Genomic DNA, 25703 nt, shown 5'->3' on the forward strand with positions numbered 1-25703 from the left:
CAATCATTTACAATTTTTCACAAATTGATATACCATTAACAAATTACTATTGATTACTACCAAATGACTAATGAGTGTTTTTGTTATAACCAAAGGCTTGCTCTCTATAAAAGTATTTCTACCTAACAGTTGCTTATCATTCGTATAATCATTGTTTTATTAATGGATTCTGAATTCAAAAACTACCCATTTTATAAATGTAAAAACTGGTTTATGATGAAGGCAACTGTATACAGGCATGAACTGTTCTAAACTGGTTAATTTAGATCTACAATTGTTGGAAAGCATCCTTATTTTATCTGATGATTTCTGACAGAGTTATGCCCCTTGAACTTCGACCATTTGATTACAATGTTATGTTATATAGTACAACAGCATGGCAACAAAAATACAGTGTTACGTTATATAGTACAACACCATGGCAACAGATCACTTTACTAGGAGTTATGTTGTTTATAATGTACATTAAAATAAAGAAAAAGAATCTGGAAGTGAGGTTACACCACTGGCAGTGAAAATTTCAAATCCCGTATTTGTTTGCACAAAAGATTTCTGGGTTCCTATGATCAAGGGGTGTAACTCCATCAAACAAAAATCATTTGACCTGGACCAAATTTGAACAAGAGATACCTGTATATGCATTTTAAATTTTATGTATTTATCCCTTTAAAAGCCAGGAAACTAAAAATATCTCTACATATGGAAACTTGCTTTTGAAACCACAATAAATTTTCCAGATTAAGATTTTAATTTTTTTGAAAAAAAAATCAAAAAGTAGAGTTCATAGAGGTTACTACATTTCAGATATATATACAGTCTGTTTGACTTGCCGGATGGGAATGTTAAAAAGGTTTGGGGGGGGGGGGGGTGTAGAGAATATGATACATGTATTTTATATCTGAAGTCGATCCAGACATTCAATTTATTACTGATAAATGGCACTGGCTTTGTTAATTTGACATTTCTATTGATCCTCCAGGATTTACCCTGTCTGGACACATTCCATCGGAGGAACAACAATACTGTTCTGTTGGAAATTCGATTGAGAGGAACGTTTTTTATTTACAGATATTGTATTATCTGAAGGCTATAACGTCTGCCCATCTTTGTACACTCTGTTAGGAATTTTTAATTCATTGTTTTAGATAAAAAAGAATATTGCTGTCATTCTAAAGATTACGTTCAAACAATGCAGACAAGTATAGATGTATCATTAAAAAAAGGATAGCTAAAAATTGACAGAATGAAATTTAAATAATGATGATAAATTTCCATTTGATTCCATGAAACTCCTGGTGGAACTATTGATTAAGATTTAACTGGAGAATAGATTTGTAGCTGAAGAGAAGGATGACTAGAGAAAATTTTGCAGGGGATTTCATGAATTTTCATTAGGCGAGCATTTTCCTTGATATTTTAAGCCCGCAAGATGGATTTTGTTGGTTACATGTGATTACTTTTAGTCATTTACAATTCACACTCTGAGGGCAAATTCTGAGATATTCTCTGCCCTGACATCTAATCAATTACTGGACAGAAAGACAGTCCAGTAAACGCTCTATGATATTAAGTGGTCACCATGAAATGATTCCCAGTTAGTGTTGCCACCCCCCCCCCCTCCCCACCCCCAGCCCTGGTCAATCAATGATGGACAAGCTGAGATGATTCAAGTTTCTTTCATATGATATTATCTATTGCAATTTCATTTATATCAGTTATACAACTCATCTGAGTATGTAACATTATATAAACATTCTATATATGAGATATACATTTCGTATATGAGTGGATCGATAAAGAAAACTAATCTTAATGAAGTAACAGTGAATGTCTTACAAAATATTACGATGTTGTACATCTCAATTTTACAGCTTGTAGTTGTAATTTACCAAGACAGCAATGTACCAAATTTTCTTAATTCCATAACAATCTCATAAGAAGAGCCTATCAATTTTCTAATTCAACGTAAATTAATAAGAAGATATGAGGAATTTATGGTAAAAAATGTTACGGAATAATTGAAAATGACCTGAATTTGTTAGTGTTTTTTTTAAGCTGTTTTGCATAAAAAAGCGTGTCAAGTGAAACTCCTATGATTATTAAAACCATTAAGCATGACAAATAGCGAATATCTCAAGCACATCATTAGGGGGCATATTCTGCTGATAATGAGCTGATTAGAGTGGTAATTAATCATTGGTTGAGATATGTAAATTGGGTAACCACATAATTAAAGTAATTAGTGATCAGGCCATGTAAATTAACCACTTCCTCTGACCTGATCAATCGGGAAGCGATCAGGTGGAACGAGATCTTCCATAAAGTCCAGAATCACGAAGCGATCAGGTGGAACAAGATCTTCCATAGAGTCCAGATTTCTGAAGCAACTACTTAATTAGGAGTAATAAGACATTACTTTGCAAGGGGTGGTTTGATGACTTTGGAGCTGGGATTAATTACAGTAGAGGTAGAAGACAGCTTGAGCAGTGGATGCTGGGAAGGGGTAGGGAGACTGATCAGGGAAGGTTAGGTCCAGGCTCCGGGTCCATAAAACTAAGAAAAGTTCACAGTTGATCTCAGCCCCACAAAAGGATTATAATGTGGAAAAGTGAGACTGAGATCTAATGGAGCAACCCCAGGGGAGGGGGCAGATATTGGAGGCATATGATGAGGAAGTTATGAGTCCAGAATCCTAGTCTTTTGTTGCTTGAAAGCTTCCAGCATAGATTCAGCCATTGGTTGAAGTAGTCTTATTGAAATAGAGCCGACACTTTCGAGGGAAACAATGCCACCGATCATTGCTCTGTCTTTGATATTTTGATGGGTAGATTATATCTATCATATGATGGAGTACTTGACTACTTGATGATATATTTGGTGCTAATCTTCCGCTTCCATTATAACAAAGCTTATATTCCTCAAAAGGTGCGTTGTGGCACAGGAAGTCAATGCCAGGGAAATCGGATGACAGGGAGACATCGATGAGGACATCAAAGAAACTCTGACAAACTAAGACTGTAATCCAGATAGAATCAGGCCATGGAATCAGGAGGGGAAGTGTCCTCCCTCTTATTCTGAAGTTCCCTCCATTTGCACTGAATGTAAACCCTTGTAAATCTATGATAAAGACTGGGAATAGTCGACTGCTACAAAACATAATTAATTTGTGAAAAAATGAGGTCAGATTAAAACATGTTGCATGAATTAAGATAACAGGTTTTGTAGTAATTGTGTTTTATCTTTATTATAGTTAGATCATATTAAGTAAAATTTATGTGATTAGGAAGGTAGCGGAGGGAGCAAAGAGACTGAGCCCTTTCTTAATCACATAAATTTTACTTAATATGATCTTACTTACTTAAAACATAACTAACTTTTTTATTGGCTGATCAAAAGTTCTGTGCCAATCAGACATTATCTCTTTTTTGTTTACAGTTATCATAGTTGTTAATCGAAATATGTCGCTCTTAACTTAGAGAAATTCTTAATGATTAAAAACGTCACTTATTAGAATATTTAGCGACTGCCGATTGGATGAATAAGTGGGTTATGTTCTAATGTTAGTATGATATTTTGGAGGTTGTGACTTTTGACCTTGAGGTTCTGTGAGAGGTTAATCAGAATGTGTTGACTGTTGACATTAGGACATTAACGGCTGTTGATTTCTAGTTTGTGTTGAGTATTAACTCTTTGCCCCTTTTTGTAGACATTTATCACGGCACTGCACGAAGTCTCTAGAAAATTGGTTCTACTACAAATTAATAACACTCAGAGGGGAAAAAAAATGTTATTATTAGAAATTATATGGACTTTCTTCTGAATCTGAGGAGATTTTCAAATTATTCTTGCCCTAATTGATCATGTTGAGTTTTCTTCTATAATGGAGCCCTTCGAAATGGTGATTGATTTTCGTCATGGGAAATATGAAGTTCCTAATGAACTGATTTTAGTAAAATTACAAAGTTAAGAGAAGCCATAGTATGGCATGCCTAATTAATGTGCTTATGTAACTTTTGAGCCATAATTAGCTGATCTATAGCTGTTATACTTCCTCTTACAAAAACATGTCGTGGATATTTCAGTTTATTACGTTTGGACTAGTTATGTGGATTCACGTAGTACCTTCGCAATATTTTTTTTTTGATTTTTCACTCTGATGAGGTATTGACGTTAGGATTTTTTGCACCTCGATGCAATTAAAAAGGGATTTACTGATTCAAAAGGGCTTAAAACATTATAAACAGAATATCTCATGATGCATGATTATGGTATGTGTGAATTTTAGGGGTGTTATGTATATTGTGGTACATATAATAAAGAGATAGCACCTTTCCCATTGTTCCACCTACAGCCTATCAGAACAGAAATTACCTTTTACTCAAAATAGATCCTAAGGTACCTGTCTAAATATGATTCAAAACCTAATTCATACTGACTTTGTTTCATCACCACTGATTTGCCATAAATTCAGGTAACCTGCATTGAGAGATGAAAGAGAAATCTCTGTCTATAAGATGAGTTGATATTCTGAACGGTATTTACGAATCGGGCAAGATGCAATGAAAATTGAATCATTATATAAGTGTTAACAGAGTGAAGTGTGACTGAGGAGATCTGTTTATATCGGAGGTGCTCATACTCAGAATTATGAAAGAGAATTTGAGAAAAAAAAATCCAGCAGATATATGTAATCTCAACTGTTTATTCTGATCATTGTTTCAGTGAAAAGAAAAAATAAATATTTGCAATGTGGGGGAATTAATCTACCAAGCGACTGCAAAATCAAAAAGCCATGCATTACCACTAGATATATATATGATCATATGAATGAGTAATTCAGCTGTGTCCTTATTTACTAACCATGATCTTCCCTTTGACCCTGAGTTCACTATACCTTTTTAAATTAGCTTAGTTTCTAAGACACTAGTTCAGATTTTTTCAGCAAACTTTTTTAAAAAAATGACCTTGAACTTTCATTTATAGCCTTGACTTTACTAATTATATTTTATTTCCTTTGGAAGTTTTGAATGTAAACTCCAGTTGCTTCTTTCTCAGACCATATTAAGCTTGGTTATACATGTAGTATGTTTAAGGCTCTTTTATTACCTTGAATATCAAACATGATTTGTTAAATAAAATATTGTCATATGAGGTTTGGTCTACAAGGTGTCTGTTTCTGTACATAGATTTGAAATAAAGGTGTCTTCAGTTTCAAAGGGAGCTCTATCTCAGTCTCTGTATTTCAACAAACTGAAAGCAATTAAACACACAGCTGAACTTCGTACTTTGATTTAATGTAAAGTTCCTGGAGAATTGGAAAAGTGAAGAATGGCAGAGCTGTCATTAGGCCTTTGGATATTAAAAAGAAAATATATAAACAAAACAGTGACAATATATCATCTTCAAGTTCTATTGTTAACATTATTGCAACACTAATACAAAATCAGAAGACTTGATTCAAAAGTATTAAAAGTCTTGTTAAATAGGTCTGTTTTTCACAGGGTATTTGATCTACATTTTAGTCATTGTTCGCATGTTTTTAGTATATATCTACGATAGGCATTGCATCGGTTTGTATACAGTGCTGTTATTTACCGAGTATACAGCCGATGTATTGTATACTGAACCATGTATTGTATACTGAACCATGTCGTTTAAGATCAGGAACAGTAAACAAGCGAGGCCCGAGTTCAATTCCTGTATCGAGGATAAATTTATCAACAAAAGCGTTGAACTCTTTCACATCCTTTTCACTTCAGTTCAGACTTTTATATATACCCTAACAAGGCTATTCAGAGGATCTAAGTGGTCCTGAATTCTCTGCTACAGAAGCACTCAACAACTCTCGTTTACCTTTAAATCCCCGGATTAATTTGTAAGGTGCTAATTGCGTGATTGTTGTGACCGTCAGTTCCTCTCCTTTCAATTTCGTACTCTGTGGGTTACTGGGAACTTGCTACGTTACTCGGTGTGATATTTCCTGGATTCTGTGTCCATCATATTTGAGGTGCTCTTCCAAGTTGTATATTTTGGGAGGTGTCGTGGATTAATCTCTTTCTGGATCTGAACCCGAATATGATTGAATTTTCCCTTTTGACTTGCAAAGGTTTTCACTTGAACCTCATTTCTTTGATTGTAGTCAACTAGCAGTTTGGGTTTCTGCCTTCAGAGTCTTAGTCAAATAGACTATTGTCTGATAATTTTGCTATTTATAAGATTGGTGCTATCGAAAGCTAAGGCCAGTCCTGTTATTTCCAAGTAAAGGACAGATATCATCGGAGGCAACAGGTGCCCCTTTATGCTTTGTCAGACATTGGACACAACATCGATATCTACCTGTATACATATCTGAATAGTCTTTTTTCCATGAATTAATGAAGATTGATATGCAGCAGAGAAAATTGAAGGAAACAATGAAATAATTGAAAACTGATAAAAAAAGAATTGATAGAATAGTGTAGCTTAGAGGAGTAGGGATTATAGATGAGTGATTAAGAGGGACAGCTGTCGGGGCTAATCTGCTTGGATTCTGTGTACATATTAGAGCCAGGGCCCCAGGGACTCGCCAGACCTGGCCTCTTTATCCAGCCACGGATCTGTAACATGTGGGCCCTGCATTCAGATTGTTCACTATTTCTGGACTGACCTGGGGAGGAAGCAGCACTGACATTGAGATAAAAGTTTGGCCTAACACACACACCAATAGATTGACTCCATTCACAAGCCCATCCCAGTTCTCCCTGTGCTCTGACCTTGCACCCCGCGTATAATTTCTGGACTCTGGGATTTCTGTGCTATTTTGGTATTCTGTGCTGTATTGTGATTCAGTGATAATTTGTCCTTACTCAGGGTCGTGTGATATTACATAGTGTAAGACACACGCTGATAGACAGTAAGGTGATCACTTCAAACTGTGCATTTTGTGAATGAACCTGTTACCTTCGTTCTGGAGTACTATCAAGGCCACGAGGAAGTATTGGGACAGGTCACAGAACACCGATTTTTCTTGAAACAGGATGTTAACATTGAAACAGGGAAAAGGACACACTCAAATTTGGAATTTAGTTTTTCAGGGAAAGTGATGGACACATGTATAAATATCTGTGGTAGTTCTGATCTCTGTTACATTGGTTCTTTAACACGGAACACGAGGATTTGATCTGCATTAGAAGTGCTACCCAAGGATAGTATATATCTTCCTTTCGAGTATTAGATTCTGTCACTCTGACTGAGGAGCTGATAAATTCTTAAACAGTGAATGTAATTTAGCTATTATTTTGCTTCCACATTGTCCCCCAGTGAATACAACTATTGCCTCCAATAGTGTCAAGTATTCCATCAAGCAGTGCCACTGACAAACAGAACCCGGATTGAGCCTGGGAATGATTCTTGCTGCACAGTTTTTGTCAACCCAAGGATTATTACATATTGTGTTTCAGAGACAGGTCTCAGTAAATTGGAATCTGCAGTAGCATGTAAAGTGAGTTCTGTAATTATATAGAGAAGTATTAGGCACTGACTATTTGACAGCTGAGCTACCTGGAGTTTTAATGATGAAATTTGTGAAAAATTAAAAAAAAAAAGTGGCACACCAGTATCATAGTTATTAAATTCTGGATATCACATGACATCAGTGTTTGTCTCTCTGCTACATATGGCAGTGTAAGAGTAGATAGCATATATATTAGTCTTCTGGACTGAATGCTAATTGGCTGTTTCAAAGAGCAAGATGAATATTGTACTGGCACTGATTTATAAACTATGCAAAAGTTTTCCACAGCTAAATGACGGCCGTGACATTTCCTAATGGTCAGAGCAACAAAGTTTATGGAGGGGATCTATTGATTGTGAACTGTTAAAGGAGAAATTCTCATACCAATCTTCTGAGATTTTTTTGGTTTGGTGACGCAACAAGACAGAGTTTTATGCATTGATCCGCTGCTATAAAGGAAGTCAGTGAGTCGATTTCGGAGAGTTCGGTTACTCTGGCCTACATTGGATCTGGTTGCCAGTCGGCGGATCCAAAGCATCATCCTAGAGGATCAAAGTTCAGCCATTCATTGATTCCCTAGCTTGTTTCTCCTGACTGATTCTTCTTGTTTATTTAGATGAATGCTAGAAGCATACGTTGTCACATATATATTTCTTATAAACAGATTAAACAAGGGAACGGATCTTAAAAAAATTAAGAGGTGGATGTTGGAACATTTAAAATTAATGAAAACTATTTTGGATAGTCAGTTAGAGGATTTGAACTATCTGTAAAGTATTGGTACACTGTGAGGAGTACGTAGACACTGAGTGATTGGGATCCCAGTGAGGGGGTGGATCAGAAGACAATAGCGGAGTCTGTGACCCGAACAGCAGGAGGAAAGTTAGACGTATTTATTGTCTATATCACCTGAGGCTGTTTACATCAGCTCACGGCAGCAGTGCTGTGTCGGGTATAACTCAAGCAAGCGCTCGCTGCTTTTGTTGACACTGTCGTGTTTGTCCGTGTCCTACAGTTAAATACCCGAACAGCTCCAACGTCCTGCTCTCTTAGGAACTCTTGCTGGACTGTCTTTGACCCGATTACTAGGTCCTCTGGACAGCTGCGGTCAGGATGCTCTCAGTACCAGTGGATATTGTCCCCCCTCGTCGACACTCTTGGGTGTGGTGGGTATACAATCTAATTAAATATATAAATATTTGTATCATTTCATATATTTTTTATTGTCATTGAATGTCATGCAAATTCAAAAAACTTGCTGCCTATTGATCAGAAATTCTTAATCAACAGATTAATTTACCTTGTTGAATGCTAGATATAATCTTAACACAGGCTTTGAACAAATTCACTCTGAATTAAGCCGCTGCTGCTAGATTAAGTGGAGATGCTGAGGTAGTTGATAGTCTCTGTGAGCTCCAGCGGGCTCCCATTGAAGAGAGCTGAGAGAGCCTCTCACAAACTGAATCTGCTGTAATGAAGTTTATATCTTCTTCTTGTAGGGTAAATTAACTTGTCAGAATCATTGTTCATTACCAAAAGTGAATAAATACAAAAAGTAAAATCTATGAGAAGTAATTGTCCCTTTCATTCTATGTTATGCAATATCTCAACTGTCTCTTTGTTGAAGTATTTATTAAGTTTGCCTTAATTCAGCTGGAAATCATTTCAGACATAGGGTATAAGTTATCTCTAGATTTGTCTTTAATTCAAGGTTGCCTGATAAGAATTTATAGCATTGTCTTATACGGACTGAGTAATTCTTTTCTTACCATTTCTGGCAATGACCAACAAGAGATAAATTTGAGCCCTTGCCGTCTTTTTTCTCAACATCTGTGAGATCAATCTCAGGATTCAGAAAAAACAATTGAATTACTAGTTTATGAGGGAGAGAGAGAGAGAGGGGGGAATTCTGTAATCTATTGGCAAATACAAGATGGCAAAACTCCAGAGAGTCTGTGACAGGAAATCTATGGCGGCTGTTTGGCCTTCCATCGTCTTTGTACAATTGGTCCATGTTGGGATCTCAACAGATACTTGACCATATTGCAATCACTACAGAGCAGAGTTTGTTAATCCTAAAATTACATATCATAAAATAAAGCCAATTTGTTGCAATTGCTGCATTGTTTAACTTGTGTAATACGCCATGAATTCAGACAAATTGTACACTGGGTCAAATCAATGAAAATAGATTTATATCTCTCTAAAGTACGTAAATTTTACACTATTTAATAGGCAGTGATTTATTATATTCCAAGTCATGTCCTGATGGATGGCCTAGGTACTGCGTTTTATCATATTTTAGCCTCTTTGTATGTGTAAATAAACTGCTGGAGTTAATTGCTACCTGTATATAGCCTATTTGTGGACGACTGTCAAGATTAAGCCATGGATTTGGTACAGATATGAAAACTTAATGCCAGATAGTTTAAGAAGCTCACAGTCGCTGATTTATGAATGGAGGTAGACCTGGTTGATTTCTACAAGCCCGATACTACAGGCTCGATACTACAGGCCCGATACTACAGGCCCGATACTACAGGCTCGAGCGTAGTGGGGCTTGTATTAGAGCACACCCTCCCCCAATGACAAGTGCTAGAACTGAGGACAGGAAGACATTTTGACAACTCTAACCTGTGGCAGGCCAGTATGGCAGGGAGAGTGCAAAGTCGCAAGGTCTCGTTCTTTCTTCACAGAGAAAGGTAAGAATTGACTTCAGATTGTTTTGATTTGTGATAGAAGTTCTAAAACTGGAGGAGGGTTTGTGGAGGAGGGATTTATGTGAGACTGTCCTCATACACTGAGTGATTGCAGAGAGAAGTAAAGGGCTGACAGTGAATAATGACAAGACCTCAATCATTACACAGATTCCTTCAACAGAACACTGGTTCAGTCGTTTTGTTCATGCTATTGCAAGAAATAGTTCATGTCTTGTAAACACTATGCGTTCATCAGTCATTTGGTTCACATACATGTCGTGAAGCTCTTAACAAACCTCCTAGAGGATGTTTTCCCCAATAATGGCTTTTCTACAGACTTATTGCCTCTGTTTATTATGAAACTATAGCATATAGGACTTTTTTGCAAGGATGTTTTTGCAAAGTTTTGAAAGGATTTTGTAGATGGCACAATTTTAGAAGGATAGTGTCTAAGTTAGCATTTCTACTGAGAATTTAATGAAACTTGGTAGCAATGTTTACCCTTCTTTGAGGTCAGGTGTCAAGATCAGCTACAAACTTGTGTAAGACATGAATCAGTGTCACTGGCCCTTAGCTCATGGTGGCAGCTTGGCTCTATGGAGCTGGCATGGAGAAGCAGCCATGAATCAGGCTCTATTAATCATAACTATCTTCTGCTGCATTGATCATTGAATTGTTTTCCACCATTATTCAGCACCTGGGCAAACTCCCAAAGATTCCTCATGACTTGTCAAGCAATATCCGGCATCATCCTACCCACTGCATCTTACCGTCCTTATCATTCCATGGAACAGCTGGTCAAAGTATCAGAGAAATCAAAAAGGTTTTCTGTGTTGTGTAGGGGAAAGCCAATAAAATCTACAAAATGAAGTAATTACAATGACTGACAAATCAATGCTATGTTTTGTAATTTCTTATCAATTAATCTACCAATTTAAAAAATTGTATGAACGGTTCTGTCGCACAGTTAGAGATGTAAGAATGTACTTACATTGAAAAACGAGCAGTGTAGATCTTGAACTCGCATTGAGGATAATTTACATTGGTTGAGTCTGCTTTTTCATGAAATTTGAACCTAATCTATCTCTTAGTTTTGAGAAAATAATCAAATATTTCATTGCATTCGTGAACAGCTGAGAGAGATGAGCATGAAACTGTGAAGGACTTGTGAAAATAGATGTTTGTTATAGGAATTGTTTGAATTAGGTTTCCTAGGGGTGACTCTTGGCAGGGAATGTGCCAGATTTCAATAACTGTCCACATTTGTGGTGCTGCATCAATCCATATAGCAGGTCCTCTGGTGCTGCATTCATCACACAGATGCTAGTATCTCTGACACTGCTGCTGCTTAATCAAATTGAAATGTGTTTTAATCAGAAATCGTTGTAATAGGAAATAATTGATTCTGTATGAACTGTGACATGTAAGCCGAGATATTGAATACCAAAAACTACAAAATATGTCTACATGTTTCTATCTGTGGCAGTGTGATCATTTTAGCCTATTTCCCCCTAGTTAATCCAATAACTTTATCACTATATATATTACGGTATACTCTTTTCTCTAATTTTGAGTTGATTTATGTCAGACATGAAACAGTCTATTTTTATCCTGGCGACTAAATGGTTTTCTGTATAAGGATGAAAATAATGTCACTCTTCTTGTGAAAAAACCTATAAGGTGGCTTTTTGTTTTATCCACATATTTAAGACATATGACATTGTCACGTCTTTGCAAAGATCCCAAGGAACGAGGGAAATATTTATCTACAGATTGACAGGATAAACACGCCAAGGCTTAATGGGCACAAAATCTGTTGACATGGGTAAACTTTTGATATCTGTATATCTATCGCAGATCTATGTAAGAATTCAGTGTCGTCGTGTAAAAGCTTGAAAGAGCCCTTAGTAAAGGGCCTGTAATTTCCATCAATCAACATCTTATCAAAACATCGGCACGCTCAACAAGCGCACGGTCACTTAATTAGTTGATAGTAAAGATCAAATTCTTCAGTGTTTATTTCCCAGTAAAAAATTAATCCATAAATATTTGTGCCCATAAAAATCAAAATCTTCAATTAAACAAAACAAATATTAATACTTTTGAATAAACAAAAACAGGAATTAATAATTTAGAGCTAATTGTTTATTTTAATGACTGTAACTAGGAGAATTTGTTTGCTCATAATTTTACCACATATATATGTAGTAGGCCAAGTGTTGCTTTGATGTGTTTGTAATTTGATGTGTTTGTTTTTTGATGTTGATTATCGGTTATGTTGGAGCTTGGTTGTTAACTTTTGGACGTTACGTACTTGACAAGTGGAAATTAAGTCTTCGAAGATGAATATTGGGGAAAATACAGAAAAAAACGGCAAAGTTTTGTGCTGTTCATTAAATTTTTAATTATCTGGTAAACAGACACCTTTGCAACAAAGCTGACAGAAAAAAAGATCAGTGATGAGAATCCCATGGTGTTTATTTCATTTTGATAAACATTTATATGAACTGACTTAATCAGTCTTGTATATTCAGAAATATGACTTTACTATCTATGAAGTAAAATTATTCTTCTGAATCAAATGAAATGATTGTAATGATATTCATTTCTAAGCAATATTTAATACTCTGGGAACTCTTTATCGATAATGTCAGGGTATTTTTTGTTCAAACCAGGTATTTTAGACTTGGCTTTTGTGTTGGAAAAATCCTCATACATTAGCTGCATGCATTTCTGGGGCTCCAGGTCTGAAAAATTCGGATAGAAGACCTGGTCGATCCAAATCTTTATCAGACCAGGAGCTACAGACCTGCAGCTAATTTTAATGCAGGTTTACTTTAAGCAGAGTTTTTAATTATGCATTAACAGTTCAGTTTTTAATAAATTCAGTAAGCCATCTTTTTGATGTACTATATTTACTATAATTTACATCTAAATGTAGTTTGAAGGGGACAGAGGTTGTGGAATTCACAAAGTTTGATTTCCTTACCTAAAATAGTTTTCCTCATTTTCATTTTTGTTCTTTGTAAATTTATGAAACCTGAATTGATGTCTATTATAAGAGTAAAAAAAAATAGGGAGGAGGAAGGTGGGAATGCATGAATAGAGAACAGAGAAGATTTGTTGCAGTCACTTGATGGTGACAGCGGGCATGGAATCTTATAGGGGATGAACGAGGATCAAACACTCAGAGTTTTCTAAGAAAGGATAAACTGCCTGATGTTGGAGTGATATGATTGTATGAACCTCATGTCCAGTAGTAGTTCACTGGAGTTTAGTTCTCAGAATTGTGAACTTTGAAGTAACTGGGTAAATGTTCAGTTAAATATTAAAACCTTTTCAGGCCCTTATTTCATTTCTAGCAGGTTCAGTTTCACCATTATGTACATAATTAAGTATCTTGTTATTAATTAGTTTTGATTTTCACCTCAAATGATATAGGCTGAGAAAGCCCTATACATGTATTGTTTGTACGATAGCTTGGTAATGAATAGACTTATATGGTATTTGCTCCGTATATTACCATCTCCTTTGCATTCTGTAATTATGAGGTAATTATCTGTGTATTCGTTGATTGAAATTCCTCTCCAGGCCCGATCCCTGATTTAATGAAGCGTGGGTATGGATGAGAGGTTCCCAGTCGGTGGTTCCTTCCGTTCTCGGTAATTGTCGGGCGACTGATCGCACCGCACGGGTTATGTACCGAATGTGATCCGGTGGCTGATGGGAAGTGGGGAATCTGACGATGAATTCATCCGAGAATTCGGAATCCATAAAAACAATCAAGGAAGCACTTTCTGAGAAAACCCTGTGTATGTAGTAAATCAGGGAAATGCTGATTTAGTGAGGTCTGGTAAAACCAATCAACAGTCCATCTGTTGGAATGCATAGAAATGTACAAAGATGTTCAGATTTATTGACGTTCAGAAACAAATTCGATTCTGCAAATGGTTAGTCATGATGAGAGAAAAGACAACTTATTGAGATTTATGAATTCAATTTTACCCAGCAAATTTTGATTTCTGTAAATTCCTTATGAATTGGACAGAGCTCGAGTTAAAACTGTTTTTTTTACCACAAACAATGCTAGACTTTCTCCCACTGACCACACAATAGTACACACAATAGTACATGTATTTCTACTGACTTTGGCTAGTTTGTGGGTCTGTAGGGGAGGGAGTTAGACTAAGTGTACTCTAAGTCTTCCTACACCCCAGAATGACTGTCCTGTATTCTGTTCCGGGTTTGTCTGGCTGAGAAGAATTTTGACCGATTCCTGCTACAAGGAGTTCTGACCAATTCCTGCTATTCCTCCTACCAGGAATTCTGAACGATTCCCTCAACCAGGAATTCTAACCAATTCCCTCAACCAGGAATTCTGACCAATTCCCTCAACCAGGAATTCTGACCAATTCTCTCTACCAGGAATTCTGACCGATTCCCTCAACCAGGAATTCTGACCGATTCCCTCAACCAGGAATTCTGACCAATTCCCTCAACCAGGAATTCTGACCAATTCTCTCTACCAGGAATTCTGACCGATTCCCTCTGCCAGGAATTTTGACAGATTCCTGCTATTCTTCTTACCAGGAATTTTGACCGATTCCTGCTACCATCAGTGGTTGCCAAGAGTGCATCGGAGATTAAATTCTGGGAGTATATACTCTGTGCTAAGAATGCCAACAGGATGGTGTAACACACCAGTTATTGTTACTATAAATTGTATAACACACCAGTTTTTGTTACTATTTAGTTAGTCTGGAGCACTGATTAATTTATTCCTTATCTTTATGTAAAGGTCCTATAATAAAGAAAAAAGAAACACCTTTTTGGGGTTATTTCATTGATACCCCTTACCTCTTTAAATTAAGTTCCTCAACAAGTAAGGAAAACAATCTTGAATATTAATTATTATGACACCACATTCCTACAGTCCTGTTTATTATGACACCACATTCCTACAATCCTGTTGAACATTGTAGACTTATTACTGTGGAATCATTTAAATTCTTGGGGGGTGGGGCAATTTTCGTGGATTGTGGTTATTTTGCTTATTTGTGGGGATTTATTTTTGTGGATGCTTCCATTTTTAGTTTCAGTAAGAAATCTGACTCATTTAAAGTTTGTTTTCATTGAGGATGTAAATTCATGGGGGAGGACTAACCTCGAATACCACGAAAATTGAGCCACAATGAGTTCTAATGAATCCACAGTAAATGTGTCCCCCAATGGTTCCACCCTACAGCCAACTTCTACAGAAAAACAACACAATAAACCCATATAAATACATCAACAGGAAAATGAAATAGATAATATTACAATGATCAGAGATGATTTATTGTAACTTTTACTAATGAGTTTTGTAATGACTGTATATTGATGCACACAAAATAACTGTCAGATTCATCTGTCTGAGAAAAATATCAACTTCTCAGCTCAGATGAGATGATGAACAAGCTCCAGCTATGCATACCGTTCTTTGGAATGACTATTGGCTAACACTGATGCTTCAGGTTTTGTAGTTGATTTTTTATGATATTTTTTATGAGATTTTGGTTGTTTATGTCTTACTTTCTCTGCCATCTGACACAAATTAGGGTAGAGTAAGTCAGTTTTCATGTACCTAACTAAGCCCCAGAACAAACAGTCCCCGTTGTGTGTGTGTTAGTCCATCTGTCTGTCAGTGCATGGCCCTCTAATCCACAGCAGATAAGTTCCAGTTTATCTGGGAGTGTTGTAAACAAACCTGTGGGGTTCCTTTCATTCTGTCCTCTCCAGTAGAGATTGGAGATTTTCAGGGTCAGCTCTAAGATTGTAGCAGGGTCAGTGCACTGGAGGAGCTCAGGTAAAATGTGGATTTACTCATTACAATCCCATAATCCTCTGATTCAAGTTTAGAAATGCACTGGGTCTACGTATATAATTGCGTAAAGAGGTTAAGATCAGGAGCTCCTTTTTTTGAGGTGACAGGAGTTTTATAATCATTGTGAATGGAAAATTAGTGCAAAAAACCAACATTTGGATGTGAGAAATGATTCATTGAGTTTTGTTAGAGAATCTGGATTCTGAGTTAATTCTAGGGTGAAAATCATTATGCTGCACGGTCCTTGGGCGGAATACTTAAGGAAAAGAGGCGTGTAAGTAAGGGAGACGACTAACCAAGCAAGGGAGATAATTGAACACTTTTAAACATTCTTTATCAAGAAAGGGGCTTTCTCTCCATTTTATTCTAGATATTGGACCACACTCTTACTGAAACAAAATGTAATGTATGGCTGCAATGCTCCGAGACTCCATTTATTGCATCTATTTTGAAATGATGACTACCCCGATAGATAAATTGTTTTCAAAAAGGATTGGGTTTTAGTAGAAAACATATGAAGCTCTAGGACAGAAGGCATAATCTGTTGTCGAAGAATAAGAAAAACAAAACCTATGCAAAGTGAAGGGAAAGCCTCAAATTGTGAATGATACACGATTATATAGTCAGGGAAGAAATAGTAGACTACTGTTTATAGTAGACTATTTTGTCTATAACGAATCTTTGTTTTCACCCAAATTTACATACCGTACATTTATTCTCTTTTGAGAAGTGGACAGGCATAGCCTACATCCTGTCCACTTCTCAAAAGAGAATAACCGTACATTATACAAAGTTACCGAACAATATTTTGTTTGATAACTTATCAAATGACTACCGGTATGTCATTGTATTTTTGGTTTCATGGAATTGTTTTATGTAGGAGACTGTCGTGTGTTGTATGCTATTCTATTTCCTGCATTTCTTGGTGGTTCTGATCTCTCAATGGTAAAACGACTGCAGACAGTTTTAGGTCATTGCTCTTTTATGCCATGTCGATGAAAGCTTATGCCATGAAAGAGAATTAGTTCAGACGTAAATGGTAATCTTTGAAACATTTGAAGTGGGATAATCCCTGTATTAAGTCATTTGCTTTAATGGGAGGAAACAACCAGAGCTCGGAGAGAGCAGACTTAGGTTTAATCAGCTGGAGCGCTAACGATCTCGATCGCGCTCGATCTCGTGTGATCTCCGCAGATCAATCAAATTGCCTCTGTTTATAAGGATTCTGCATCACCTTCCAATTAAAAACACGTTGCATTTTATGAATTGGAAGCTGACAATATAGAATCAAATGTACACCAGGAGATTGGAATTTTATTGACATTCGGAGAGAAGTGTGGAAATCATTTTATTGGGGTTTATTGAAGTAAATTTAATCTCCATTACTGTGTAGATTTTATCTGAAGTGTAATAAAATATATTTCCAATAATTGCCAATTCAATGAAATTTGCCATTCGCCCTTTTTTATATTTTATTAAATACATGTATTTGTAGAGTTATACTGTAACAACATTTTCCCTGATTTTATCCCCAACAAAAACAAATAAAAATTGGTGGACTGGGATTATACATGATAATCCATATCTCAAGCTGTATTCACTGCTGTTGAATCAAAGGACACTGGGTAAAGTAATAGTCAACAGCCTGGGAGAATTCCTCTCCGTTGGGCGGCCTTTGAACACTTTATACTTGATGTCGCTCCAGAGTTTTTGCAATCATATTCAATGTTAGATAACTCAGATATTTCTCCCTGCTACACAGATAGAGATGTAGCTACCTCAGATCATGACCAAGTTTATTTAAGTTCAGAAAAAATTATCAACTTCTCAATCTTCCCAATTTGTTAATTCCTTTTTAGGAAATATTGCCAATGCACAATTTATATAAATATTTTTTTTTTAAGGAAAAAACCCCCACCTTTTTAAAAACAAAGTTTAAATGAGAATCAATGCAGCACAGCTGGTTTTTCTTCCAAATATACCCGGTATATATAATGCCTAGTGATACCTAACTGAAGGTCTATCAGTTAAATCTGATCAGATTCGACAAAATGGACAAGTCCTTAGAGTACCTGCAGGAAACTGTAGGGACGACTTGGTAGCAGGGATACCTGGTTGAGAGACAGAGGGGCAGAGATTTGTCATGGGTTGAGTCTGCCGTTTTCTCTCTCTCCTACTGTCCCATTGAGTACTCTGACCAATGTTAACAGCCTCAGGCTGTGTTCACAACTGACCTGTTTTGGGGGATCTGAAATGTCACTTGCACAGTATAAGTGGGTTACGTTGCTCTAAATCCGTCTGACAAGACATGTGCAGTACAGTGGGATTCAGCCTTCATCCTGCAAGGGTGGCTTAGTGGGATGATAATCTGTCACAGCCACAGTCAGGGGCATGTCAGATCTAATAATCAAATCTATTAATAATCATATCAATTACCCTATAAATAGACCTCTTCATTCTCCCTCTCACAGCAAAGAAAGTGCTGCCCCGATGCTAGGTGATGGTGAGGCTTAGTGAGAGTATTAATGAGCCAGTCAGTTGGGCCTCTAACTGTTTTAATCATTTATTGGGCCACGTTTTATTGATGCGTCTTCTAGGGAGCTATTTACCTGTGTTCTTGAATTCCCTGACTGTCAATCCTTTCTGTTGGGTGTGCTGCTGAGATAACCATTGGAGGAATTCAGGGTTTGGACTTTCAGACCCTTCATTGTTAGGGACAGTTACATTCTGCCTCTGTATATTGGAAAATGGAAAGACATTGTGCTATTTGTCGAGGTTTTTCTCTATTATCATGCAGTCCCCTGGGACTGTTGGGAAATGATGAAAACAGTTAATCAGCCACGGATAAGCCACTGATGAAGTTCAAATCCCCGCTAATTGTCCATTGAAATATCTTTGCCATTTTCTGAATCCTTGAAGAATTCTGGGAACAGTTTGGAAGGTGAAAGCCTTTTTATTCTGACAATTTGCATCAGAAGAATGGCAAGGAATTCGTAATTAATTGTCCAAGGATTATCTGTTTTGTCAATTGGATCGGAACCAAGAGGAACGTCCCTGGTTGTTATTGGTTGTGTGTTAGCAGTAGCTAGAGATTGCGTCCCTGGTTGTGAGGAGGCAGAGATTGTTAGGGTGACAGGTATCACTAGCATCAATCTGCAGGGTGAAACATTTCCTTGCAGCTGTGCACCAGTACTGAAACTGATCTTGTACCTTGTTGATTGAGAGGGTCAGACATACCTACCATTACGGGAGGGAGTGAGACAAATGGTGAACTGAGGCGCTGGTCATTCAGCAGGGATACACATTAACTGTACTCACTGGTGACTTACTCAGGGGGTGAGACTGGATTGCTGTGCGTTGTTGTTGACGATGAGAACCAGTACCCTGTATAGTAGTGTGTGTAGCAGTTAGAGGGAGCTGACAGTTATCCCCAGATAATGCGAGTTGTTACACAGGGAGGGAGGCTGAGCGGCTTCCAGTGACTTCTAGTGACGTAGTGGTCGGCATTGTCGTCAGCATCGGCGGCCAGTGTTTTCTTGGGAGCTGGGTCAGTGTTAGTCACAGCTGGTACACTTTGTAGGTGTCACATACACTGTAGGTGTGACAGACGGAGAACCTTACCATGGCTGCCTCAGTGTACAGGAAGTTTAAAGGGTTCATACCTCACCGGCGTAAGAAGGAGCCGTGCCCCAACAGTTATCCCGCTAACGAACACTTTGAGTGCTACTGTCCAATCCATCAGAAGCGGTAAGTTTTCCTGTCCAGGCGGATGTTTGTTTACTGTTTATCATCTGACATTTCTCTGACACCAGGTACACCACGCCAACTCAAGTGTGAATTCTCAGGTGTTTTGTTTATACCTGCTGTAGGTTAAGGGTTTCTGTGTCATCACTGGACGCTGTACCTGCTTATCTTTCAAGGTGTTACTATTTTAAGGTTTTGTTGACATTTGGTCTGCATTTATCCTTCAGATTTTTGCCTGATCAATTGCAGTTGCATTACAAGTTGAGTTTTGATTAAGGCAGCTGCAGTGTTTACAAACATAATGCACCTGAAGCAATATTCAGGATAAGAAAACACCTCTGTAATTAACAATCAGGGACTAAGATCCTGATGATGGATTTTTGTGTGATGAGGATCTGTCAATGGGGAACTGAAGTTGATTTAGTATGTAACTGAAGAACTCTATATAGCTACAGTAACACCTGTTGTATGGTACAAATACAGAGTGTATATGTAGGAATAGAGTAGTTATCCTGGATCAAACCATGAGAGAGAGAGAGAGAGAGATAGAGAGAGAGAGAGAGAGAGATGCCATTTGTTTCTGAGCAGGGGCATTTGTCTCTGAGAGAGAAAGAAAAAGACTGATGGAAATACAGATAGACCATTTGTGTCTGAGAGACAGAGAGAGAGATTGGATTTAAGAGAATAAGAGAGAGAATGAGGTCATTTATTTCTATGACCACTATATTGAGGTCTACACTATTTATCACTAAGTACTGAGGTCTTAGAGTCGGTCTAATGCTGTATTAAACTGACTGAGATCTGACACCAACTTTGCAATCAAAGTCAGGACTTTGTGGGATTTATCTCCCTTATAACATTGGTTTTCGTCGTAAGATTACAGTTCAAGGAAGAGAACCTGTGCTTATAAATCACCGACATTAGGAAACCCTCAATCAACAACCTCTGCCTGGAAGTTTACTTTTTTAGGTTTTTAAAGTCGAATTTTAATGGGTGATAGATTGGCAAAAGTACAATTATTGAGCAAAGTGAAAATTGATTTGAATGCAGACCACATGCATCACTTTAACTTCTCTTGAAAAAAACATGACTGTATTTAGTGGTATGTTTTGTTTCTCTTTTTATTTATTCCCTTATATAAGTATTATCTTCATCTGATTAAAAACCAAGTGTTGTACCAAGGGGACTAACTCTTCACATCTCAATGATATTTCTTTGTTCCGATCCGTACATTGTACAAAAATTCTTCTCTTAATCATCATTAGATTTCCATTGTTGATGAATCAGAAGATGGGCTAGGCCAAAGTCAGAATGGGCCTGTATTTCATAATTCCGTTTTTTTTAAAACAAATTTTTTTTGGGGGGGGGGGGGGGGGGTTTAGATGTTTGGTTTTCTGATATTCAGTTTTTTGTACAAAAACAAAAGGACAGACACAACCTACAGTGTTTTGACACATCTTCAAATCCTATGCCTCTAAAAAAATCTTCTTACATGTACTTATCCTACTTAAAAATTTAGTCTAAGAATAGGGTTAAATGAAGGACTGAGATATTAAAAAAAACCAAACCATTTTTTTATGGAAATACATGGTAACATACTGTAATTGATTTTAAGCTGTACTTTATTTAAAGTGTGTCACCGAGAGAGGAAAAAGAAATTATTTCATGTACATTGATATACGTAAATGTATAGTTGCTGTAATGCACTAATAAATTCTTTGACAGTTTTGTTCAAGAATAGGTACGTGTCCTAGTAATGTGTCGTGTCCTAGTAATGTGTCGAGTGTTTTTAAGGAATTCTTTGAACTCCTGCCCAGGTTTATCAAAGAAGATAGTGATGTCAGACTCGTGTGATTTCTGCGATACCTGCAGCGTGATCAAACCTTGACAATATGTTATCTCCATAGAGTATTCCAATACCTGAGGTTACTATTGACAGCCAGGGTCAGCTAATTCCACAGGTACAAACTCTGCCATCATTTACCTGTTACTAGTAAACGTTTTTTACCTCCATATCACCTTAGGGGCACTAATTTTATTAGCAGAGAAATGTAAAGAATTTGGAGAAACAATGTCAATGTACCAATTTTCTGCCTGTGGGGGGGAATATATAAAATTATTATGCATTTCATGCTGGGCTTTTTTAATAAAGTAATAAAAATAATTTAATAGCATGTAAATTTCATGTTTCATTAGTTGTTGCAATCATTTCTAAAAAAAAAAAAAAAGTCGAGCATTAAAATTTGGTGGAGATTTACGTCATGGAAAGAAAATGCTCAGCGGGTGATACACCGTGAATATTATCAATTTTAATCTAACTGCCAACATCATCAACCATTAAATCAGGAAGGGAAGAAAATAAAATAACTTCTGCCTCTCGCTGGAGGAGTAAGTGGGTGACTAGGAATATATTAACCTCGCGTGCCCCTCAGGTGCTGTTTGTATTGTCTTGTGGCTGAGTATACCTTGTCTGCCGTTAAATCACCAACAAACCGCTATCCTCTCTACACCACTGTAAACAAATTCATTTGTTTAATTCAATGTTACCATAAAAAAATGAAGGAAATCTTATCAGTTTAGATACAGCGAGTTATTTGTGGTATATATTCTGACATGAGGCTGGAAGGGGGCAGAGGAGGGGAAGAAATCAGTGTTTAAATCTGCTGCTCTGCAAGTGATTTTTCTTCTCCTTATTGCTGTGAAAACATCTGTTCGTTTTGGAATGCTACAGGAAGGAAGTCCTTCTCATGGCGGAAAACGATGAGGTTTTTTTTCGGCCAAGAACGGCCATGGAGTCCCCAGACAAGGAAAATTCTCTGCTGGAAGAAATCGTCAAATTTAATGTAGAGAAATCGGAACGACTTGAGAGGTCATGGGGCCGGAGAGCTTTATCTTTCAAATTACCAAGGTCATGGAGGACCACTAGTAACAAGTCCATCAGGTAAATTTGGGGGGGGGGGGGATAGAGGAGCTTCCTAGCTATAGTTCTACTGTTATGATCTCTAGCTCCAATGTGATGAGGATAAGGTGGATGTATGCTACCCTTTGATGTTAAACACACTGTGATTTTAACTGATTCAGTGCGAAGTTAAGATTTCTTGGTTCATAAACAACTGTAAAACGTTAAATAGATTGTGTTAATGATTTTTTTTTATGCATGTTTACTGTGGATGCTCTTCATTGTTTGATGTAATCTGTCAAATCTGTTAATTTTATTCCTTGTGGTCGGTAAATAAATTCCATTGTTGTCCTGTAGAGGGAGATATTTGTTGCTCGGTCTGTAACGTTGTTGATGTACAACTCGATGTAAAGTTAAGTGGACAATAAGGAGCAGAAGTAGCTGTGATTATACACTTACATACCTCCATGCTCAAGTGCTGCTTCATAAAATATAGTATTCATTCTTTATCGATTTGAATTTTACTATAGACCAGTGTCGTAATTCAACCAAAGGGAGACATTGGGAATCCTTTTTTATTTACTGATGTGAGAATTTTATGTCCAGCACTAGATATTAATCTTTATGAATTTTTAATGACAATTTGAAAACAGTGTTAAAATTTGAATGTCGTTTCTCACATAAATTAAGAGTTTTGTATGAATACATTTGATCCCCTCACCAATGATGGCTATAAAGGCCTCTGAGACTTTCTGTGGAAGTGATAACCTGTTTGTATTACAAGACTCGGTCATCAGAGCAGACAACTCCACTCAAACAATTGTACATGAATCAAGTGGAGGAGAGCTTTTTGGGTTCCTGGTTTGAATCTGATTGGTGGGCTATTTAAAAAATTGATTGGTGGGGGGGGGGGGGGGGGGAGGGGTGAAGGTTTGAATCTGGTTTGAATGACATGGCAACCGTACATCATATACCTGTGGTCATGTATAGAAGGTACCGGTACAGTCGGGACCACAGGTGTTGACCTTGAATGACCTAGGGAGTACCTTGCTACCCACAGACAATTTGTTCTCTGTGTGATGGTCCGAGCTCTCGATTGACAGCCAATACCTGGGCTTAAACTGATCTTTTCTTGTCCATACAACAGTTGATTTAAGAAAGCAATATAACTTCACTTCAGAATGCATATCTTTCCAATAAAGTACCTCTGATAGTGTGATATTTCTATCTGAATATACAAGAAATATTCCTTTTGCTGAAACAGTAAAATGCGGTCTTTGATGGCCATGATGTGGGTTATATATGTTGATTCTTTTCTGCAGGAACAGTATAAGGAAACCTCCAAAGAAAGCATTTTACTGTTTATATTTCTCACTGAAAATCTCGAGAATTATTCTAAGGTCTTAGAGCAATAAACTGCATAAGGAAAAAGTTAGATAGACAAAGTAGCCAGAAAGTGTGCAATGACTGTTGTTTCCAATGGTGCTTCAACTTCAGTTACTCAATTTCAAAAAAGTCAGAAATAAAACTTTTAAAGAGTGTAAAATACCGGTATAAGAAAATATGATACACAAACTATCAATTATCACCTCATACATGTCATAAGTATTTACCTTAACAATAAATGATAAACAAGTAAACATATTCTTAGCACAATGAGGACTCAACACAATGATTTTATATTGTTCATTAATGCTTGTTTCCTATCCCAATGCTTTCATGATCCTTTGAACAGCACATATCTATCAAAACTCAATATATTAGATGAGGAAAAAGATGCAATTACATGTAGAAATTGACTAGAAAGAAAAACTATAATTCCTTAACAGGATAAATGGGAAAAATCTTTTATTATTCTTCAATTTTGAAAATTTCAGAACTACTTGGGTATTTTTATTTCATTTGCAATGCAAAATCCCCATATCTAAAGGTGCATCTAGAACCATATGAAATCAACAGGACAGTTACGGATGCACTTATCATAAAATGAAAATTTTGGATTTTAGGAAATAGAAGGTATTATTGACTACTGAAATATTAAAGCAGTAATTAATGCAGAAATAAGCTGGGACAGGGTGTAACACGTACACTGTTCCAGGCTACAATGGCTGCAGGTAATGAAAACAATGCCTGGATTAATGGAGTGAAGTTAATGACTGCAGGGTTCCATTGGAATGTCTCTCAGGCAGGAATGTTTTCTGCACTTTGTCTTCATAATGTTTTGTTATATACTGGAGAAAAATGGCAAAACCAAGATATGAAAGAACGCCAGCTTTCTGAGACTCTGCAGTGCCCCCTCGGATTGTGTACAAATAGAGGCCCTGGCACTTACAGCGGGGATACACCGAAAGAAACACACAAAATAGATTTCTCACGTAGCTAATTGTTTGTAAAGCTCTTGACCTGAAGCTATTGGTAAATTTACTTTTTTCCGTTTGCTGATTCTGTGTGATAGGTTGATATGGAAATTGTTGAGCTCTGTACAAATATCAAATGCAGACGAGTTTCCAAGATGGAATTTATGTGTAGGAAATTGTTTCAAATTACCATAGAGAGCTTTTTCTCAGGTTCAAATTTAAATATAACAATGTAAATCTTATAGGACATTTACAAGGTCCACTCTGTGATCTTGACTTGAAGCAGCTGTAAAATGGATAGATTTTGTGTAACCAGGCTGAGCATCTCAACTAATGCCGTTTTATATTGCTGGTTGCTTCAGAGATGTATAAAGTACTGTATACAGGGTTATTTTTGCTCTGTGTAATTTTTGTTCTTCGCCCTTGCATCTGGTTTTTCATCGTTTTAAATTTGCACAGATAGAGTTGTGTTTAAAGGGAGACAATATGAGCATTGCAATTTGTCCACGAAATAAAACAGGGGCGAATACTTCCCTGTATACTTGATCTCTCATGGTTTGGGATGGTATTAATATTGGTATTTGAGTTGAATCCAACGAGACTTTAATTTTCTATCCCTGAATCTTGGTGTCAGAGATTGAATTGATAC

General features: G+C 36.9%; 1 protein-coding gene and 1 long non-coding RNA gene across 6 annotated transcripts in view; one reads left to right on the plus strand and one right to left on the minus strand.

Moving 5' to 3' along the window:
- Window positions 1-5987: 5987 nt before the first annotated feature.
- Window positions 5988-25703, plus strand: part of LOC105324649 (3',5'-cyclic-AMP phosphodiesterase 4B) — a 51647-nt gene continuing 31931 nt past the window's right edge. The window contains exon 1 of one of the 5 annotated variants that reach the window (XM_066066140.1): window positions 5988-8658. In XM_066066140.1, coding sequence (XP_065922212.1) covers window positions 8606-8658 — 53 coding nt within the window. In that variant the 5' untranslated portion in view covers window positions 5988-8605. Of the gene's footprint in view, window positions 8659-10083; window positions 10195-16146; window positions 16329-19231; window positions 19802-22497; window positions 22740-25703 lie in introns of those variants that run through there. The other 4 variants (XM_066066141.1, XM_066066142.1, XM_066066139.1 and 1 more) reach the window with 4 other exon arrangements.
- On the minus strand, window positions 8485-9098 carry LOC136270002 (uncharacterized). Its single transcript, XR_010707635.1, has 2 exons — window positions 8793-9098; window positions 8485-8671 (listed from the first exon to the last, which is right to left on the minus strand). It is a non-coding gene; the product is annotated as an uncharacterized lncRNA (long non-coding RNA).

Source organism: Magallana gigas, chromosome 7 (genome assembly GCF_963853765.1).
Source record: "Magallana gigas chromosome 7, xbMagGiga1.1, whole genome shotgun sequence".
Classification (NCBI taxonomy): Eukaryota; Metazoa; Mollusca; class Bivalvia; order Ostreida; family Ostreidae; genus Magallana; species Magallana gigas.